This window comes from Neopelma chrysocephalum, unplaced genomic scaffold (genome assembly GCF_003984885.1).
Source record: "Neopelma chrysocephalum unplaced genomic scaffold, ASM398488v2 Primary Assembly neopelma1_24, whole genome shotgun sequence".
NCBI classification, from domain to species: domain Eukaryota; kingdom Metazoa; phylum Chordata; class Aves; order Passeriformes; family Pipridae; genus Neopelma; species Neopelma chrysocephalum.
The window spans coordinates 47,829,278-47,850,090 of NW_020897693.1; the positions used below are offsets into that span (position 1 = coordinate 47,829,278).

The following is a 20,813-nucleotide window of genomic DNA, read 5'->3' on the forward strand; positions in this document are numbered from 1 at the left end:
TCATGATGGAATGGAATACAGAGGCTGCATGAGATGGTATTCACTCTCCATCAGCAACCATTCACTATCCTAAACTAAATCAGTATTATGAAAAACTGCTTTGCAGGTACATATATGTAGAAGTTTTAGCCCACCTGTTAATGGAATTTTTCTAAGAATTCCCCCGGTATCAGAGTCTCCTGATGCCAAAACAGTTGGACTCTCTGTTGTAAAGTTTTTACAAAAAGACTGATTTGAGACACTTCAACAGAAATAGTGAAGATCAGTTCTGTTATCTAATCAGCACAAAATTTTAATTCTCAACTTCATCTATTGGTCACAGCTTCAAGACTAAGAAAATTTGCAGGATCATGTGTCTACAGTTTGGGATAATGGTGAAGTTTTCTTCCTGTACACGAGTTTTTTACACTAATATTACTACAAATTTCACAGTGAGAGATAAAAGGAGGTTCCACTTTGTACTTCTTGGCAAGGGTTTCAGTCAACATCCATTAAGAAAAAAGCTTATTGATATCAGTCTTTCTAAATTGAGGGAGAAATTTTAATACTAGAAACAGCAAAAATAACTTTAGAAGAAAAGGATACAGGAGACCACAAACTGACATTTTATACTCCCCAAGTAAGTTACCAAGTATAAAATTTATTTTAAACCAAACAACTACAGCAAACAAATATTTCTTCATATACAGACTGTTTTCATTACACTAATCTACTTTTATTCAGTCCAATACATGAGACTTCCAACATGTTCCCGTAGCCCATCCTTTTTTTCCCCCTGAGCTACATCTGCTTTCCTGTTTTCTCATCTCTAATAAATTTCTGGTTATCTGATTACCTTTTCATCTGGACAAATGTCATCACCGGGTCAGTGCTCTTTCTGGGACTTCCCTTAAGCACATCTGATCCACTTCTCCTGCCGATGGCCGGTGGCTGCACCAGGATGGGGCTCCCCAGTCCCTCTCCTGTCTGCCACTGACCCCCAGTGGTTACACCTATATTTGCTCTGCCTCGCTCTTCTCAAACTGCTGCTGCTTCTATGGAATGAAGTTTGGATCATGATAGGACATCTGGAAGCAAACAAGACCCAGCACTGCATGACCACTGTTTCATGGCCACCGATTACAGAATCAAAGAATAATTTAGGTGGAAAGGAGCCTCTGTAAGTCACCCGGTTCAATAAGCCCCGATTGGAGCAGCTCAGACTGCTCAGGACTTTATTCAGCTAGGCAGAGATTCCACAGACTGTCTGTTCCAATATCTGTTACTCTCAATGAGAAAACACTTCCCCCCGTATTTATTTAGAATTTCCCTTGTTACAACTTGTGTTCAGATCCAACTGACTCAGTTACACAAGGAAAAAAAAGGAAGAGAAGGAAGAGGCAGCTGTTCTCAGAGAAGAGAAACCTTCCTAAGACACTGACCAATCTCCCTGGTAAAAGGAAATGTTTAGTTATGTAAGTCTTATCTTCACATATTTATACCTTTGTAGAGCAGCAGAAAGAGCTCAGGTCCTGATTACACCGTAATTCCATTTCCAAGAAGTTGTAAATAAAAAGCCAACCTCAAAAGCTTACCTCAGGAATAAGAAAACTTGTCAATTTACAAAATCCCGCATAGTTTTTCCTTCAGATTTTGTTATGCAGAATGCAAAGCTCTCAGATGAACACTTACAGGTAAGTATTCTTTTTACAACAACATGTTTCACCATTGGAAGCAACTTAGGCTATTCTATTTTTAACTTGGAAGATAATCTAATAAAATTTTAGCATTTACATAATGTGATTTTAAGCTAGCCATTATTTAAATAATTGCTGATCAAGCACATATAGTTTCAAGGAACCAAAAAATCCTACTGCATATGACAAAATGCCAATTAATAGTCATCCAATTTTAATTCCAAATAGATTGACCATCATTTTTTCCAAGACTATTGATTCAATCAAAACAAATATTCATCTTAAAGTTTTCTATGCATGTCACACTTGCAGCTCTAACCACATATTAAGTAAAAATCAACTATTTCATCATTAAAACATAATAAAAATATACCTGAATGCAGGGTATTTGATAAGATTTGAGCTGTCTTCAATGTTCCATTGGTTTGTGTTGATTTTAGTGCTAGTCTAACATTCAGCATGCCAGTAACAATGAATAAGCCTAATGCATTACGTAAGTGTAAGCTGATTAAATCCTTGATCCTGAAGCCACCTCTTTTTCCCCCTCCCCCTCTGATTTAAAACTTAGCACAATTAAAAATCTTAGTTTTAAACACTTCCAAAACATAATTTGTACCATTTCAGGCACAAAACCCACCACAATTTTACATTATTATAATACCTTCAGGTTTTGTCTTTCTTGTATTTTAATAATTTCCTAAACCTGGTAAAAGTCCTTTTTAAAGTGATCAGTTCCCTAACAAATTTTAATTTTGTGGCCAACTGTTTGGGATTAAAAAAAAATAAAATGTATTGAATGGCATGAAGATAGCAGTGTTATTCAAGGTACTAGGTCCAAGCTTTACCCATAGAAGTTCACAGCAAATTGAATTAAATACAAAGCCATGCTACCATAACTTAGTGCTGCCAAGAAGGGAGATTGTAAGGCATTCTGCACATGCTAGTCCTAATTTCCAAATCTATTATGTCTCTAATGTAGTATATATGCTACAACCTACATGGAGGAATAGATCGAGGAGGTCATGAAAGAGTTATGTCCCCCCAGCACTTTACAGCACTATGATCTCACTACATTGTCAATATGACAATGGAAGCAGGATAAACGGATCCCTGCAGCAGAGGGTATCAGCCAGTGTTCTCTACAGAAAAGGAACGTAGAAAGCAATACATGATTAACTGCTTTGAATAGGGAAAAAAATTCCTTCCACTGGGCCCACATGCCATACACAAAACAAGCTGCAAAGACCTGCAAACTGACTAAACAACTTTGTTGCTACATGAGCCCGCCTGTGAATTTTAGATGTTAATTATCAGGCAATGCACAAAATTGTTGAATCTGCACAATTATTTTTAACATTTTAGTTATCTTTTTTATTTAAGACCTCTCAGCTTGAAAAACCTGATTTGTTTGCTTTTACACCTTTTAATCAGTGTTTTCCCTGAGAAACAGCCATATGCACATTTGAAAATTGACACTGTTTCATAGAGACAATATAACTATTAATTGGTGACCTCAAGTGCTTTTATTGAAATTTAAAAATGTTTAAAAATAGCAAAATATAGCTATAGTGCTTTGGTAAAGGCAGCAGAATGGCCCTGAGCAAATGAGAGCAGACTATGATACGCAGAGTCTTCATTAGTACTGAGGATGAGACAAGAGAGGAGAAATTAAGGGGAGTTTCAGCTCAGGAGTGGAAGGTTTTTAAGTCACGGTAATTTTGAAAGAGATTTACTATGTTTTACTTGTAAAAGAGACAGTGTTCAAACCAGCATTCACAGGTTGCCTATGCTACGTAACATGCATTTTAAATTAGAAACCTAGTTATATTTTAGTTAAAAAAACAGGTGTAGAAATGAGCCGAGTTCATAAAAAAAAGTATAAAGAGATGGTTCTGAGGAGTAAGCAAGCTCTTCTACAAGCATCTGAAAACATCCCAATCTCTAGATACATTCTCATGTTTTAACATATGAGGCAATGCCATGAAGAGACCAATGAGAAAAATCAAACAAGAAAAGATGTCTGGGGAGGCAATACTAGCATGAAAAAACAACATAGTTGTTTTTTTCTTCAAACAGAATAAATAAAACAGATTAGAACATTCAGTAATGATTAAGACTCTGGAGCTTCTCACATCACATACATGAATTTCTTTCTAGACAGAAAATTTAGAGTAGTTGATGAAAAAGACATTGCCCCATTCAATTTATAACAAAAACAAACAATCAAAACAGAACAAGATATTTTTTCACCAGTTCCCACCATAATATCTTGAAAAGTAGTAATTTTTAAAGCATTAAGTATTTGAATGGCATTGATCCAAACCTTTAGGACTTATTACATACCCCATTCTCTGTACGTTTCTCCACAGGTATATTTATGCCATTTCTTTGATTTTGGGCTTGACGGCCACCTAAAAGTAAAGTATCATTCTTAGTGCAAAGTTCAGTTTTCAACATAAATGGGTTTTACTCTTGAATCTGTTCTTGAATGTACAACCAGTTCTGTTCAAGAATTTACATAAAACTTTTACCTGTAAATTTTTATTCTGACAGTGCCAACTCTCTCCTATCAGGTTATCAGCAGAAATAAATCAGCAGAAATCAGCAGAAATAAAGCATTTACTTCACAGACTTCCTCAGTTAAAAGTACAGACATGCAGCTCTACTTTTCTGACTTCTGCTTAGGCAATATGTCATGAAGAGCAGTGTAGTGAGCGTGACTACTCAAATTTCATATTTTGCATCCACATGAAGCCACGGCTTCAATTTAATACACTATAAATATATATAGTGGAGGAAGCTTTTCTAATTTCTAAACAACTGTAATCTACAAATTGATCCATAAGTCAGTGACAAATGAATGAGCTGTGCATGCATGGTTCAGAAGCAACATTTTCTTTGTACATGAAACTCCGTGGCTTCAGGTGTATCTTAAATTTCTTAACATATTTTATATTTGCATTGCTGCCCAAAGGATGACAGAGAATTTTACGAAGTACCTAATTAACACAAAATTCCTCATACATTTTTGGGCTTGCTACTTCTGTATTCAAAAGAAGCAGGAACAACTTAAAAATAAGAGAAGAAACCTCAAGCTGAAAGCAATAAGGAGTCAGCCAAGACTTGAAATCCTGTTGTTAGAAGAAGTCAGATTAGCTGAATGAGTAAGGATAATCTGAGCATGCAAACATACATCTCACTGAGACACCTTTGCTGTCCTTCAGACAGTCTGACAGCTATTAAGTATATAATGCCCAGCCTCAGAACTCTTCTCACAAATTAAGTGCAGTCTTCACTAGTAAGTTCAGAAAACTAAAACCCTTCTATTTTTTTATTCTGGTCTTTTTAAGAAAGCCCGCTTAATAGGGCACTGTTTACTATAAACACTTGTCCTGTAGAACCAAGGAGAGCAGTGATTTTTCAAGATACAAATTATCACCACTATTAAATATACCTGCATGAAGTACTGAAAAGTAAAGGCACTGAAACCTCTACCAATGATGCCTGTAAAGAAGACTTGAGTTTCTAAGGGAGTCAAAGGAGTTTACAAGTCTCTCTCTGGTGCAACTGAAAGAACATGAGGTCAAAAAGAATAATCCCAACCTCTAAAAATGTAGGGACTTTCTTCCAATAGGAAAAAACTGCCTCAAGTCTCTAATACCCACCAAAATTTTTGGATCAAAATTAGGATCAGAATAGAAACTGATCTTACTATTACTCAGCAGACTGGTAGAAATTATTCTGGAGAAAGAAAGAGAATAAGAATAAATGTGCCACTGAGGAAGGTTCAAAATGGCTTTGGTACAAGGAAGTTGTATGACATGCAGTTATTGAAGCTCACTGAAAGAACTGATAACCAAACTCACTTCAGAAATCTTTGGAATATGTTTTGGTAACAACACTACAGGATGACTGTACTTACTCTGTTCATTGCTTTCAGCTGGTGACTCCTCATGACGAAGAAAAAATTTCACCTCTTCCCTGCGGGGACCCCATTTCTGTAGGTGGTCATACATCATGTGATCGAAGGGTATGGGACGTTCTAAGGGCACAGGACCAAAACAAAACTTGTTAAAACTCCTTTGAATTAAGCAAAATTATACAAAACCCTTATTAAAGATCAGAATATCCTTTTGGGTAGCAATTGAATCAATCCAATGTATTTTGTCTTATGCAAAGTCAAAGAAACAGGTATCAACAGACAGCAGTTGCACGGTACTAAAAGCTGGTTTATTACCGTGACACAGCTCAGTGTTCCACAGCAGTACATAAACAGTTTGCAAAACCAGTCAAAAAAATATCAGTGTTTAGTAACCCTAATTTAGAAAATAGCAACTTTGCTCCCCATCACCACCAGATGGGTATTTTGTTCTATTATTAAAGTGATTCATTCAGTTGGAACCGCTGGGTTTCCACTCAGTCTAAAAGCCTTATCATTATATTGACATTTTGTCTCCCAAGAACTTGTGCAGGTGCTCCCACTCCAGTACACTGTGCTAGACATTAACTTCCACTATATCTGGAATTACTGGCAACTCACTGAACAAATAAAGACTAAATTCTATGCAGCAGTCAGTATCTTTGTTTTTCCCTAAAGAAAAAGAAAACACAGTGTAATTGTTTCTTCCAAACTGAAAAAATATATTAAGGTGCTGCACATTACATAATCAGTATCTCAAAATGAAAATACATTTAAAAAGTGAAGTTTTTCACTGCTTCCATAATTATGCTTGCATTTATTATCAAATGTTTTTATTAAGGTAAGAAAATCTCCGTTTTAAGATCTAATACTAAGCACAGCATTAAAATACATCTTCTAAGCAGAGTAAAATTATACTAGAAGATATTTAATTAGCTTACCTACATGCAGCACCATGTCAAACCAATACTACTAAAGAAAATCATGCTTCAATGGAAATAAAGCTGAATTTTGCATTCTTCATTGTTAAAAGCAAAATGCTCTTGGCTGCCAAAACCCAAACCACAGCATCTCCTACCAGGAAAAGTACCACTAACAACGGGTTATCCATTTCATACTTTACCCATTTGACATGAGAAGACAAAATGATTCAAAGATATAAGAGAAATCTTGGGGAAAGCCTGGGAAAACCACATCACAAATATACCTTTATATAACAAAATTCACCTAAAGTTATATGCATTGTGAACTACATAGATGTATAGATGTCTTGGGACACTGAATTGTACTACATTTTTATCACTTGTTTCACAATGCATTTAACACAATAAAGTGTTTTGTCAAAATATGTCATGTCAAATACGTATGTGATTAACACAATTTAGCCACAGTTAGATCTAGTGGCTTTCAATGGGGAAGGGCCATTTAAACCATAAGCTAATGATATTCATGAGCTGACTGGTTACTTATCTTCAAAAAAACCCCTGCAAAACAAACAAAAACAAACAAACAAACAAATCACAACACCTGGATTTAAGAAAAAATCGATTATTTTCTTAACTTCAGCTTGTTCCTCACTCAAGTGGAGTCCAAGAAACATTGTCAATAATGTTTAAGCACACAAGAATAAGGTCAGTGGCTTAATTACAACTCAGTTCTTAAGGAGGAATTTTAAAAACATGATTTTCAGGTTTTTCAACTCCTAAAGTAAAGTAAGATTTCAAGTGCTTTGAAGCATATCCACTAAAATTGCAGCATGAGTGTTCTAAAGATCAGAGAGTGTAAAAATATTCAAGTGGTTTACTTCAGAGACTTTAGGACACAGAAGATATGAATCTTTAGGAATTTCTCCCAAATAGAGAAATTGCTAGGTAAACCCAGCTAGAACTGAAGCTTGGTAAGAAGGTACTAAGAAACTGGATGTCTGAACAGGGCTGGGCTAATTCTGGAATGGTGAGGAGTGGCTGCAGCCTCGCTCCTGGTTAAGCTGGTCTCCCATTAAAAGTAATGGGAGTTTGTCAAACTAACTCCTAGGAGTTAGTCAAACTAAGAGGTTTCATTTACATAATGTACTTCGAATAACTAAGGCTAATATTTTTCAGACATGGCAATGGAAAGAAATGGCAAAGACATTTTCTACTACTTGTGCAGTTCTTTTACAAAAGCAATTTGGGATATGTTGCCCTAAATTATGCAGAAAACAGGTTAAAGTAATAACAGCACCATCAGCATCACTGAAGCAGATGAAAGATAAAGAAGCACTAACCATTCTGTGCAACTTGGCTACAGGACAGATTCAGAAAAGAAAAAGGAAGAAGAAATGGACATTAACACTTGACACAAGGCATAGTGAGAATTGAGGTCTCCATTCCTTTCCTCAGTTTAAATCCTTTAAATCTATTAAAACTGCAAGAAGAAAGCACGATCTTATATTTCCTGTATAATAGTACAAAGAGATATTTTCTGGAAATCTCTGTTCTTTAAGAACCAAAATCAAAACAAAACAAAGAAAAATGCTACAGTTAAACTTTTCCCAATTGTTAGAGCTTCAGACATATTTCACAGAACATGCTGAGTTGGAAGGGACCTGCAACTCCAACCAAGTCCAACCCTTAGCACTGCATATTGTTTTGACAATACTACTTCAAACTTTTTTTTTTAGTTAAGTAGAAAAGCATGAAGAAAAGGTGAAATAGGAAAATTAGCGTAGAGAATAATAAACAGGTTGGGTCCCTATACTTTAATATGTCAAACATTATCTAGAGAATATTTGTTTTAATGATTAAGTGGAAAACCATGATGTATGCATATATCCATACTTATTTGCAAAAACTGCCTTAGATTTTAAGTTGGATCAAAATTCTAAAATATTTTTGAGAACTGAGCTAGACTCCTTTCCTTTTAAGTAAAAGTTTTGAGGTTGGGCTAGTTTTAAGTACTCTGAAATGAAACACCCTGTAAGACAAACACAGATACTGCACCAGCGTTTCAGAAAAGAGTTGCAAAATCCTTCTGTTGGAACTACATATCCACAACTTAAACTTTCAGGTTTCAGAATCTCTTTTTATTATGACTAGAAGTATCCTGCTAAATGTGTAATAAACACATTTATGCCTGCTCTACATGAAACCAGAATACACAGTAATGGATTATCTCTACAGTGGGGGAGTTCAGTGAGAGATCTGGAACGAGTCTTTTTCCCCCAAGTTTGCAGAAGCACACTTGTAGTAAGCAACTACTTCTTTCACACCCACTTGCCTCTAAGTTATCACTGCATTGAGGAATACCAATTATGACCAAATACTGAAGGGCATTCCAGATGTAAATGAAGTGAACTACTGGGTGGATTTAAAGGTTGAAATCCATTTTCTCTCGGCACATGCTACAATTTCCTGGCATCACACCTGTCTTTCCATCTCCTTACCAACTGCTATTTGCAATAGCTGGGGAATGAGGAAGAATATTCTGTGTTTTTTCTGCTGTTACAGTATGAGAAATCTATGTAAAAAGAGGAAGCTTCAAACGGACAAAGCACAAGGTGGTACAAAGTATACTGATGTATCAGGCACGAATGCTATTGACTTTTTCAGCTATTACTCATCTCATGAAACTGGAGAGGGAACAGGAATGAAATACCAAAATCAAATGTGAATAAGCCAAATGCTTAGGTCATGCAGCTATGAGAAGAATCAGCTTCTTAACTTTAATGCAAAGAATACCTAAACTACTTTACAACTCATGGGAAGCTCTTCAACCATTTCTTTGTCATACAAAAACAACAGATAAAAGCTACAATAATAAATAAACAAGTATGTTTTCCAACAGCTAGGTTATTGTAATCTTCCTCTGAACTCTAGAAATCTTACATAATTTTTGGAACCAAACTTGCATAGATTTTAATACCATTTTTCTGGAAGAAAAACAGTCTCTCTCACCCTCTAAAAATAAAAATGAAGTGTTTCTCATTTATCTGTACATACACATCCAGAACGGAAAGACTACTGGAAGAGACTTTTGGAAGAGTATTTTGTCAGATCAATACAGTTTGGGAAATGGACAAGCTTTTGGGCAGACAGACTGTTATTTGTACTGATAATAAAACTACAATCCACAAGCCCTGATGCTTTGAATTTGAATAGACATGCTTTATTCAGCTGGGCTACCTAAAAGAAGTTGGAGCTACCTGAAAAGAAGGAGGAGTTAAGGACATTCACAAGAGCACAGGTAGAGAGCTCTCTCTTACCGAGAGGGTTGTGATTTGTCATCTGTGCCACATGGAGAGACTGCCAGGAAAACAGACCACTTACAGTGTGTGACTAAATCTAACGTGTTTATTCAGCCCATGATTTGCTGTATTAACTTTTGTTTTGAATTTTACTTTCCAAAATGTCCTCTGAAAGAACACTTGTAGAGCTCCCTTGAGGATAAGGGTTGAGGGGTCAGACACTGTGTAATAGAAGAGATAAAATATACTCTTCCACTGGCAGAACCTGCAGCAGTTTCATTGCAAATTGCTTCACACTTCCAACTCAGAACCATAGTTTAAAGTTTTTTATTGTTGCAACTGTTTCATGTAACTGTTTAGACTCCTATTTCCTACATGAGACCTTTGTTCCAAGCAAAATTATTTTTAAAAACTTCAGCAGAAAGAGTTCAGTTTAGGTCTCAAGAGCAGCAGAAGGAAAAGTTATCATATTTACACCCTGTTAAAAAAAAAAAAAAACAAAATCCAAAACTGTTTCAGTGAGAAATTTATGTACCCCGGACTTCGGATCAAGAAGCTGAGGTGACAGATTTTGTAACGGTATCCTACATTTAAGAACAACAAAATAAATACTTGTGTCAAAATTCCCGTCAGAGAACCTTAAAACCCTGTGCAGGGTGCAGGACACCTTTTTTTGCTGACAGTACATGCCTGTTTGAAAGATCCAGAAACATATGCAAGTGTTCAATTCTCTCTTTCATTCCCTCTAGTCTTTTCTGTTCCACACTTTCAGTGGAATAGATCTATACAGTTATCACCTTGGGAATTTACCAAGTGAAGTTAGATTTGTGACTCTTGCACCTTCGCGTGAGCTTTAAAAGAAACTTGGAGCCAACAACAAGTAGAAGCTCTGGGCAGGACTCTGCTCCTACACTTAGGTGTCTGTATGTGAATCTCTGCTTCAGGACACTGGGTGACATACAGTGCTCAAAGTTAACAGACAACAATCAGCTGAAATGGGTAATCTCCATGTTCTACTCACCGTAATATCCAGATGTCTGCTGACTTTAATGGGACCAAAGACATATGATTCTCAAGGTAGTTACCTAAAATTTAGTCTTAGTCCCTCCATCACAACTTCCTGGATAAGTTTTATTTCCCACTTTATAGAAACTTCTAGCTTCAGGAAACTAACACTTTGAGAAATAACATAATGCATCCACAGATAAAATATTTTCTCAATCTTAAAAGTTATCATAGAAAAGCTGTGCTTCTAAGGTCCAAGGATTGCAAGGTATAAGTGTTCCTGGAAGATGCTGTCGATCACTTTTCCAGTTTCCAGTCACCCTTTGAAGCTAGTTGACAATATTCTTCCCTGCATTTTTTAAGAACTACACCCTCAAAGTATTGCGAAAACAGAAGTATGTTACATTTTCACAGACAAGTGATTGGAAAATATTAGGGATATCTGAGTTTCATTAAAAAAAGTCTGCAGACTCATTTTAGAAATTGGTGATGCACTTGGCATCATACACTCTCCATTATCTAAATTCCCAGTTTGAAAAAGTTCTACCCCTCCTGCAAGTTCTATCCTTAAAGATAATTTTCTAAGTAACCACATATTGAATTTATGTTCCTAGAACTGCAGACATGCTTAACCTGTCCCCTGCTTCCTCTTGCCTAAACTCTGAGTTTTCATCCACTTAGGAAATTACTACTTGAGGCACCTTTTCTCTTCACAAAGTCTTAGAACACTTTAAAAGAGAGGAGGAATAGTTTTCCCAGGAGGAAAATATTCTAGATTGCTATCATGTTAAAGCTCCAAAGGCATCTGAGTAATGCCTGTTTTGTCTGGCAAAAAGCCCCTAACCAAAATAAAACATCTCTATGCAAAATTTAAGAATTCAATATCAAGTTATGACCTCATCAATCTTTATCCAGAACAAATGACATAAAACAGCTTGAACAAGGGTGACCTCAGTAACTAAGAGATAACTCCTCAACAGGGGAGTTGAACAAGATTATCTTTAAGGTCCCTTCCATCCCAAACCATTCTTTGATCCTATTCTATGATTCCATGAGCATACCTAACTATTATCCTCACCCATCCACCAATTCTACTTACATTCATATATTGATAAACTATAACCTGGAAGCTTGTACTACATGCAGTTGCAAGAATCCCTCTGGAAACAGAATCCATCACACATGGACTTTGACACATTCTTGAGAAAAAAAATGGCCTGCCCTGTTATTCTATGAAATGACACTGCAATACAAATAGGATTTGGGCACTACTACCTGCCCCAAGAGAGGCTGTCAAATCTTTGAGAGGAAATGTTCATGAATATTCTGGAGATACTGTTCCATTCTGGCATAATGCTGCCTGCAGAACATTTGCTCTTCATGATAAGAAGGAAAAAATCTATACCCTTTCTTAAACTTGAGGTTGTGTTCACATGCCTAACAGTGAGAAAACAGAACTGGAAAGAATGCAGGTGGTGATCTGCACCCACTGACTGTAAGAAAACATCCTGAGATTCCTTACTGTCATTTAAATACCCTCCATTCTATTTGAAAAACAGAAATGAAGAACACTAACAGATCCTATACATGCATTTTATCAAGTGCTCCACACTGAGGAAGAAAACAGAAAAAAAAAAAATGAAGAATTACATTAATGTCTACAGATATTGATTTGCCATGCTTTGTGTCAGTTTGCTAGAAGAACAAAAAAAAAAGTACAATTTGAAATAATATTCAAAAGGCAGCCTTGCTTTTTTATAACTGGTACACATATTTATATCCATTTCCACTGAACATTTTACTTACCATTTCCACGCCATACTTCAGCCAGATGGCAGCTCCCCTCTCCAGGCTCTTTGCAGAACTCCACTACATCGCGACAGGTTGTTTCTGGTGTAATTGGAACTTCTGTCAGAATCTGTTCATTGTTGCTCAGAAACACAGTTAATATCATCTGAAAGAAATGAAACAAAAAGCAGCAGAACATTAAAAAAAAGGCAACAAGATTACTGGTAAAATTTATAATCCCTTTGTAGATGGAAATGTATGATTGGTTACCATGTTCCAAGGTAGTTTTCAGATTCTTGTAACTTTGACAAAGATTTAGTCTTTTGTGTTGATTTTTTTCGACAGTGCATTGAATTGACAGGGTTTTTTTAAAAGCTTCAGCTGAAATGGTTTAGTTCTTGAAAATAAGGCTGTGAGGAAAGGAACTATGGTTATGTTGAATGCTTGAAATCATAGCATTTGAATGTTGAAAATAAATACATACTTTGGCAAAGTAACCAGAAGCTGCAGGTTGTATTGAAAGACAAGTATTTCTATGACACACTAAATCCTCTGAAAGATACCTGACCCTAAGCTCCTACTTAAAATTAAACAAATAATTTTATCCATTGTCTCTGGATCTTAAATTTCCCATCTGTAGTCATAATACTGTTCTGTAAACTCATGGGGATGGAACAGAGATAACATTATGTTTAGAAGGAAAAAGATACCATATTAATAGGTGTCCCTAAGGAATGTGACAAAATTAGTGACTTTGTCTGCTAAGACAGTTCTTTCAGATCTTTCCCATAAATGAAATGTGGCATCACATATTGAACCACAAAGACTAAACCTAACTATTTAAAAGCTCTTCATTAAATGAGCACTCTCCACTTAAACATAAGTTGTGCTTCAATTTGCATAGGTAATTCTTAAAAACATTCATAATACTTTTATCTATGGGACACATACATCAGCCAAACTGGAGATTTGCATTAATAACAGCTAGATACTGAGCAAGAGCAGTCTGTCTAATTTAGAAGTAGACTCAGGACAAATTCCAAGAAAGCCCAGGCTTCAAGCTCTCAGTCTCCTGTCAGTCCTCCAGGCTATTTCAGTCCATGTTCCTACTCTCCCTCAGCCTGCCAAGTTTGCATGCTGTATCCTGAAGTTTTCAAGTACCTACACTTCAACACAAAAAGCAGCCAAGACTGTAAATACACCAGAATTCACCCCTGAATTTCTCCATCAGGAGCATTAAGAAAGCCACACTAAAAGCTATAGTACAAGCTGGAGGAAGCTACAGGATACAGTCAACAGATAATAATTAAAGTGCCTGTAACCACCTACAGTAAACAGCTCAGAATGTTATTTTTCCCTCAACAAAAGATTCAGACATAGTCCCAATTATCAGTGGCTGTGGACTGTATGTATTGTTTTACATAATAAGTATCTGATGTGGAATCTAGTAGTGGAATTTGACCTCATATTTAAGAAGAAAGAGTCATATACATGAACATAAACCAACAGGCTAGAAGAAACCTTCAGAGGTCATCTAATGAAGTCTCTTGGCCTCAGGCAGGATCAACTATACCTACATTACTCTGCAGAGATGCTTGTTTAACCTGTTCTGAAAAGGCTTTCATGATGGAAATTCCACCACTTCCCCAACCATCCACCCCAGAAATTCAGGATCGCTTTTTCAAGAGGAAGTTTCTTAAAGTCTAGTTAAAGCTTTCCTTACCACTATTTAAACCCCCTAGTTCTTCTAGCCACAGGGGTAATAGAGAACACATTTTTTCCTTTTTTTTCCCCTCTGTAGTTAAATTTAAGGAACATATAAATATGTAAGTAAATTAAGTAAATTAAACAACACCAGTTTGACGGAAAGTTATTTAACACCATTATTCTAAATAGTTTCCCCATAACACTTGATAGCAATTTCAAAATAAAACCCGAGCTTCCCAAACTTTAGGAAAATATCAAGAGACCTTGGCTTTATTGAAGTCATGATATGATGCATACTGTCTCTTAATCATCTGCGTGAAAGACCTGTTATCTTGGCATGAGAGGATAAATGGAACGGCTTCACACCATGTCATTTTACATAGTTGCCAAGTTTTGATTTTTTTATTGCTGTCAAAGTAACACTGGCCCAGAAAACTTATTCCATGTCTTCAAGATTATCTATCTGCTTCTGCAGACAGGCTGACAAAGAAAAAAAAGCCTTGGAGGCGTGAGTTATTCTATGTATCTCAGTCAATTCTCCATAAATTCAAATCTCAAGCACTGCATAAACTCAAAGGCCCCTTGGCAAGACCAGGCCAAAGTTTGTTGTGCGTCAATCACACCACTTGATTCCCTCAGTTCAGAGTGTTCCAGTATTGTCCCTGCAAAGCTGTGTGTCACAGTTTCAGCCCAGGGAACGGTATCGCATTAATGAGGAAGCAAGGTGCTGAAGCCAACTATTGTCATAATACTCCTCAAGGAAACTTGATTGAGTAAGGATTTATTTTTAACAGGTTGTCTGAGTAATACTAAAGGAATTGAAACACTGTGCTGTGAAACAAATGTCCTGAAACGTACACAAGAAGATTCAAAATATTGAAAATTAATATATTGTAATATTAATTGGATTTTCAAGTCAGTGTCATAGTTGCCCTTATTTATGGTGGGGATGGAATAAGAATCAGAGGTATTTTATAGCAATAACATACAACGAAGCATTGATGGAGCCTGGAAATTTGAAACACATGCATGAAATACACAGTACATTGAACTAAATCAGTTTTATGAAAAAAAATCCTTAATCAAAGATTAGGACACAGGAGAACTGGTAAGTCCTCCGTTTTTTTTTTTTTAAAGATTCCTAAATAGGAACAGCTGTATAAAATGCACAATCATGACCATTGTAACATTTCTTTGGTAATCTCTCAATTCAACCATTCACAACTTTTAATACCTGCATATAACGTTAAACAAAAGGATCAACCTAACACTCATGAGCAAGTTACCTCAGGGCTTTTAAATTATGTATTTTTTCCACAATGAACATCAAGCTCCAAATCTTACATTTCCCTCCTTCTCCTCACCCCACACATGGGTGTTACCTGTCTGCTACTCCCCTCTATGGCTCCTGCTACTTAAATCAATGCCTTTATTCCAATTTTAATGAATTCTCATCTCTCTTCACTCTTTTTTTTTACCCTCCTCACAAACTCTAGTGTATCCCTTCACAGTTCAGGTCTTTTCTGTGCCAGATAAGCTACAGCAAACCTCACAACCTGCCTTTGAAACTACTCCATCATCTCACTCATTTCTCGGCTTACAGACATCCTCTTTCTAGGAAAGACTTGGAGTCAGAGCTCTACCTAAATCTTCTCTGCCCAAGAGATGCTTGTCAAATAGTTGTACGCGTTCCTCTTGGTATGTTGTCTCCCCTTTTTCCATTCCCTCTTCAAACCATACTTCCTGTATTATTTATAGGGCACCCTTCATAATCCCCGCAGTTTCTTGAGGAGGTAGAAGATAGGGATAAATCTACAAGATCTTTTTCTTTGCTTATTATCTCATCTCTTCTACAGCTGAATAATGTCACCTCCAAAATTTCATCACTGACAGAGATTACACAGTTTTATCTATCTAGACCTGATCTCTTGCTAAGGAAGATGAAATGTTGACAATCTTCAATTGACTCTTATGAGTGCGTAGCTGTCAGTTCAAGTTTCCCAGGGCTGTAACACAGTCCTTAGTCATGTTTCTCCAATGACTCCCTAGATTTCATTCATCATAACACAGAAGTACCCATCACTGTGAGCTGTAGTAGAGGCATCTGTGACACCAACCACTGTGTCTTAGATCTGTCTCTAGTTTTCCCGTACCATGTGTAAGACAGAGAGAGTTTTGGGGGTTTTTTTCCATCAAGGGGTCCGCTAACACTCTGAGAGTTTGGTAATTGGCCTATTCCGTTTCCCAACTTTTCACTGGTATGCCTTTTTCTCTCATGATTACTACCACAGCAAAGGTCATTCTTCATGCCACGGCCTTGACCGTGTTGCCTTTCTGAATCAGTCCTGATAAGCACAATTTATTTGCCCTCACTTCCTCACTGTGAAGTGTAATCTTGTTTCCTATCATTTTTCACTCTCTATCAAGAAACTGATGTCAAATTGGTCCTTTACACCTGTTTCTACTCTCCATGTGCTTAACAGGTGGTTTTACGGTTTCTTCTGCGTTGTTCATCATGCCTTATATGCACCTGCAAAGTGACATCATTATTTCCCTTGAAGATCCTCCCTTGCTGCTCTGGCTAAAAAAACCACATTAGACACAAGTAAGCTGTCAATATGCTGAAAAGTGCTGCCAGTCAGGCTAATAAATATTGTTTTGCCTCCTTAGGCTTCTGTAACTATCCAGTTCATCTCTTTCTCCATCCCAAACCAAGATTCCAAAAGCTGTGAAACAGAGATTCATTCATAACTTGGCTATCACATGCTAGAGACCCCACAGGGCCACAACTAAATGCCTTCCATACAACAATATAGAAACAAATAATCTTTCAAATTAATCTGATGTCCTTTGTTCTAAATGAGCTTGGTCAGGCTGTCCTAGAAACCACCTTGACTTCCCTACTTGAGTTTTGCTACTTCAGTTGCACTCCCCTAGTACAATGCAATTACTTATGAATGGAATAAAATTAGATCACCACCATAAAAACAGCTGATGTAGCATATTGATTTTTAGCTAAGATATAGCCTGGAAAGCTAAATTGCTGAATGAAGTCTTTGCCTCACCATTTTTCTACCATCTTACTGAAAAAAACCTAATTTTTTTTAATCTTCAGCTAATATAAAAAATTAAAAAGCATGTAAGCATGTACATATTTAATTAAATAATCATTAAAAAAATTTGTGAAGACAAGAACTGTATCTCACTCAACTATTACCTTATGCTACCAAGACCTGAAATGCTGCAGCTTGAGAAGAAATAAACTGCACACCCACACCTCCACTGCCTTATGCCCAAGCTAATTTACTAAGTCAGACAGCTGACAATATTTATTATAAAAACAACAACATAGTCCATATAAGTAGGTTTCTCCTAATACCCTACTCACAAAAATTTGAATTATTTAAGCTATCAGAAAGCAATTAGACAAGTACTATTTCAGGTCATGCTGAAACATTAAAATTCAGAACAAGTCCAAGATTATTTTCTTAGAGTAATATTGATATTCAACTAGAAAAAGAGAAATAGTGAGTTCTGTGGATGAAGATGGGAAATTACTCAGCTGGCTTTTTATTTTACATATAACCACTTTTTAACTAAACCCCATGTTTCCACTCAAAACCAGAGTTGCTGGCAAAAAATTATAAGAAGATCATTACTTTTCCTGCATGTAATTTTATATTCACAATCAAGTTAAGTTAAAAAAAATAAATCACATCCATGAGAGTTTAGAAGCATGATCCCTCAAACAGTGAATCAAAGGTTAAGAAAAAAACCAAAACCCACATCCCAAGAAAATGAAAACCATGAATTTTTTCATTTGTGCTATCCACTACTCTCATTACCCAAATTTAGATACAGGAATGCCTACCTGATATTAAAGGTATCGTGAATAATAGAGAATTTTGTGTTAATACTTCGGTCAATCTAAGAATTATCAAGCATATGACTGCAAGTTAAGAACATATTGGATATTCAATATGGCTAAATTCACACACTGTTTAGTCATATTAGACTCCCCTTTTGCCTTTTTTTTTCTTTAAATCAACCTAGAAATTTCACTATGTAAATGAACAACAACAAACCCTAACAACAACAAAAACAAACAAATAAGAAAAAACCAAAATCAACAAACCCCCTTCTCTTCCAGCAGATCAATAAACAGACATTTCAGATACAAGGCTGACATACAATGAACTTAAAGTACAAAACACATTTCTGATGGAAATGCCAACTTCATTCCTTCTGTCTCATAGGAACTGGAAGGCGTTATCCTCTCACCATGCACTTTGCCCTAACAGAGAGTTCCAGAACATCTATTTATGATCTCAAGCTTTGCTATTTTAGAGGATTTAGCGGTGCCTACAACTTCAAGACAAGAAGAATCAGCGAAGAAAAGACTTCAAAGTAAATCTCTTTTGAACAGTACAGACCTCAGCATCTCTCAAAAAGTTTTAATAACTTTCATCCTCAATTTTGCTAACTTGAGAGTCCCAGAAGCTTGCTATATTCAAGGTACTACTACAACAGTTTTAACTGATATGTCCAAACCCATGTCTTACTAAAATGTCACGGTCCCATCAATCAAATATGAACTTTGAGGAAGACCGAGGTTTTCAATCACTAGAAAAATTATAGAGTAAGAGGCAAACGAAACATGAAGAGGTGAAAAATCATTCCCCTGGTGATGAGACATACTAATATGCAGAACTTTCCATGTAGAATGGTCAGAGAAAAAAAAGTTACAAGTTATCAATTATCTCATGCAAGTTTGCTTGCCTGGAATTCATGCCATTACATAAAACCTGCATCAGCTACAGCTGTAGAAATTCTAGTTGCATATTTCAAGCATTAAAGCAGAATATTAACTTTATTTGCAGTATGAACACTGACCCTTTTTAAGACTATAGACTTAATTAGGTAAAGCTTTAAGAAAGTACATTTTAAAACAAACCGGACTATGACATTGTAACCCCAGAACTGTTTTAATTAAAGCCATCTAAAGAGAGTTTCTTGACTCAAGTCATGACTATTTCTTTATACTATTGAGATTTCAGAACTAACAAGTCCCAAATAAATCTGATGTTATTGTATGTAAACCCCAGAAAAACAGCAGCAAGATTAAACAATTTGACTTCTCTATATTAAAAAGAAACATTTAAAGTCCATCTAATAAACAAGTTATTCACCAGCATGCTTTGTTCCAATAATTATCCGTCTTCAGACTGTAGATTTTATTTTTAAAAACAGATCAGTTAAGAATTTCTTGCAGTATGTTTATGAGTCTTATTTAAAATAAGAGCATTAAGACATATAGCAAATTTATTAACCATCACTGTGGTTTTCATCAGGAGATTTCTTTCCTCTAAGATCATCTTGTTTCTTTTCCCCATATATGGTGTGAGAAATAACTGCATTCAATTTCCATATTTCTAAACACCTAGTTCGCAAGGAATACAAAAATGAGTAAATTTTTCTGCCAAAATGTAGACTTGTGAAACCAACAGTTTCTTACTACACTTTCAAATTTGAAGCCAACTGCTTCCATATGGCCTGTGAAAGAATCCACAAAATTGGGAGTAAATCTCAGACACCAAAAATGTAAAGCATTCAGCTATGGGCTACTAATAAACATTAAAATCCTTAAATGTTACTAGTGATAGACTCAAGTATTCATAATGTTACTCAAAAATACAAACAAATTAATATTATTTATGGTTATTTGTGATCTTGATAAAATCTGAAAATTTCATGTTGCCTAGATGTACTTTAATACAATTATCGCACAAAAGCATTTTTTGCATAAGTTCATATGCTGGTTACATTAACTTGTTATTTTGCAATCACTTAAAAAATAAAATTGATCCACCTTGAGATCCACCTTCAACATGCTCTACACAAGACAACCTGCCCACAGAAAACAGAACCAGGAGCTTGTCAGACAACAGTTGTGCACAAAATTACTTCTCTTGCTGGGGCACAGAAACTCCTCTTATAGAAATGCAGAAGTATAACATATATAAAAGCCTTATAAAAATGTAGTAAAATCTTGCACAAGGCCTACGTGTATGTGATGGCTTAAAGCACTGACAGAACCCATAGATATTTCTTCTCAGGACTTTCAGGACTTTGTCCTCTTCATGAGCTTTCACATGTGACAGCAGCTGTTCAACAGGATTCAGACGATCTCAAAAAACTACACCTACCTGATATTTATTTGCTGAAGGGATACTTATGACACTTTCTTGCTTTTTGTTATGGGAAGGAAAAAAAAAAGCTACAGCAACAATTGTAGATCTGGAATTTGAGGCCCCTTACACCTGCAGTGGCAGGATTTCTGTAGGGCAGGGAAGTAAGCCAAAGGAAGGAAACAGCAACTATCATCACCAAGATAAATCCACAGATTACTAAATGACAGGTACATAGTGGTTAACTGAAAGACTTCCAGAGCTCTAGGAAAACAATACCTAATGACAACAACAGCAACTAAAAG

General features: G+C 36.1%; 1 protein-coding gene across 7 annotated transcripts in view; it reads right to left on the reverse strand.

The window, feature by feature from the left end:
• The window catches only part of PPP1R13B (protein phosphatase 1 regulatory subunit 13B), a 69,873-nt gene that overhangs the window by 31,612 nt on the left and 17,448 nt on the right, over positions 1 to 20,813 (reverse strand). For all 7 annotated transcript variants that reach the window (XM_027674061.1, XM_027674062.1, XM_027674063.1 and 4 more), the window contains exons 2-4: positions 12,632 to 12,779; positions 5,599 to 5,718; positions 4,020 to 4,087 (exon numbers count right to left, since the gene is read on the reverse strand). In XM_027674061.1, coding sequence (XP_027529862.1) covers positions 4,020 to 4,087; positions 5,599 to 5,718; positions 12,632 to 12,779 — 336 coding nt within the window. The remainder of the gene's footprint in view (positions 1 to 4,019; positions 4,088 to 5,598; positions 5,719 to 12,631; positions 12,780 to 20,813) is intronic.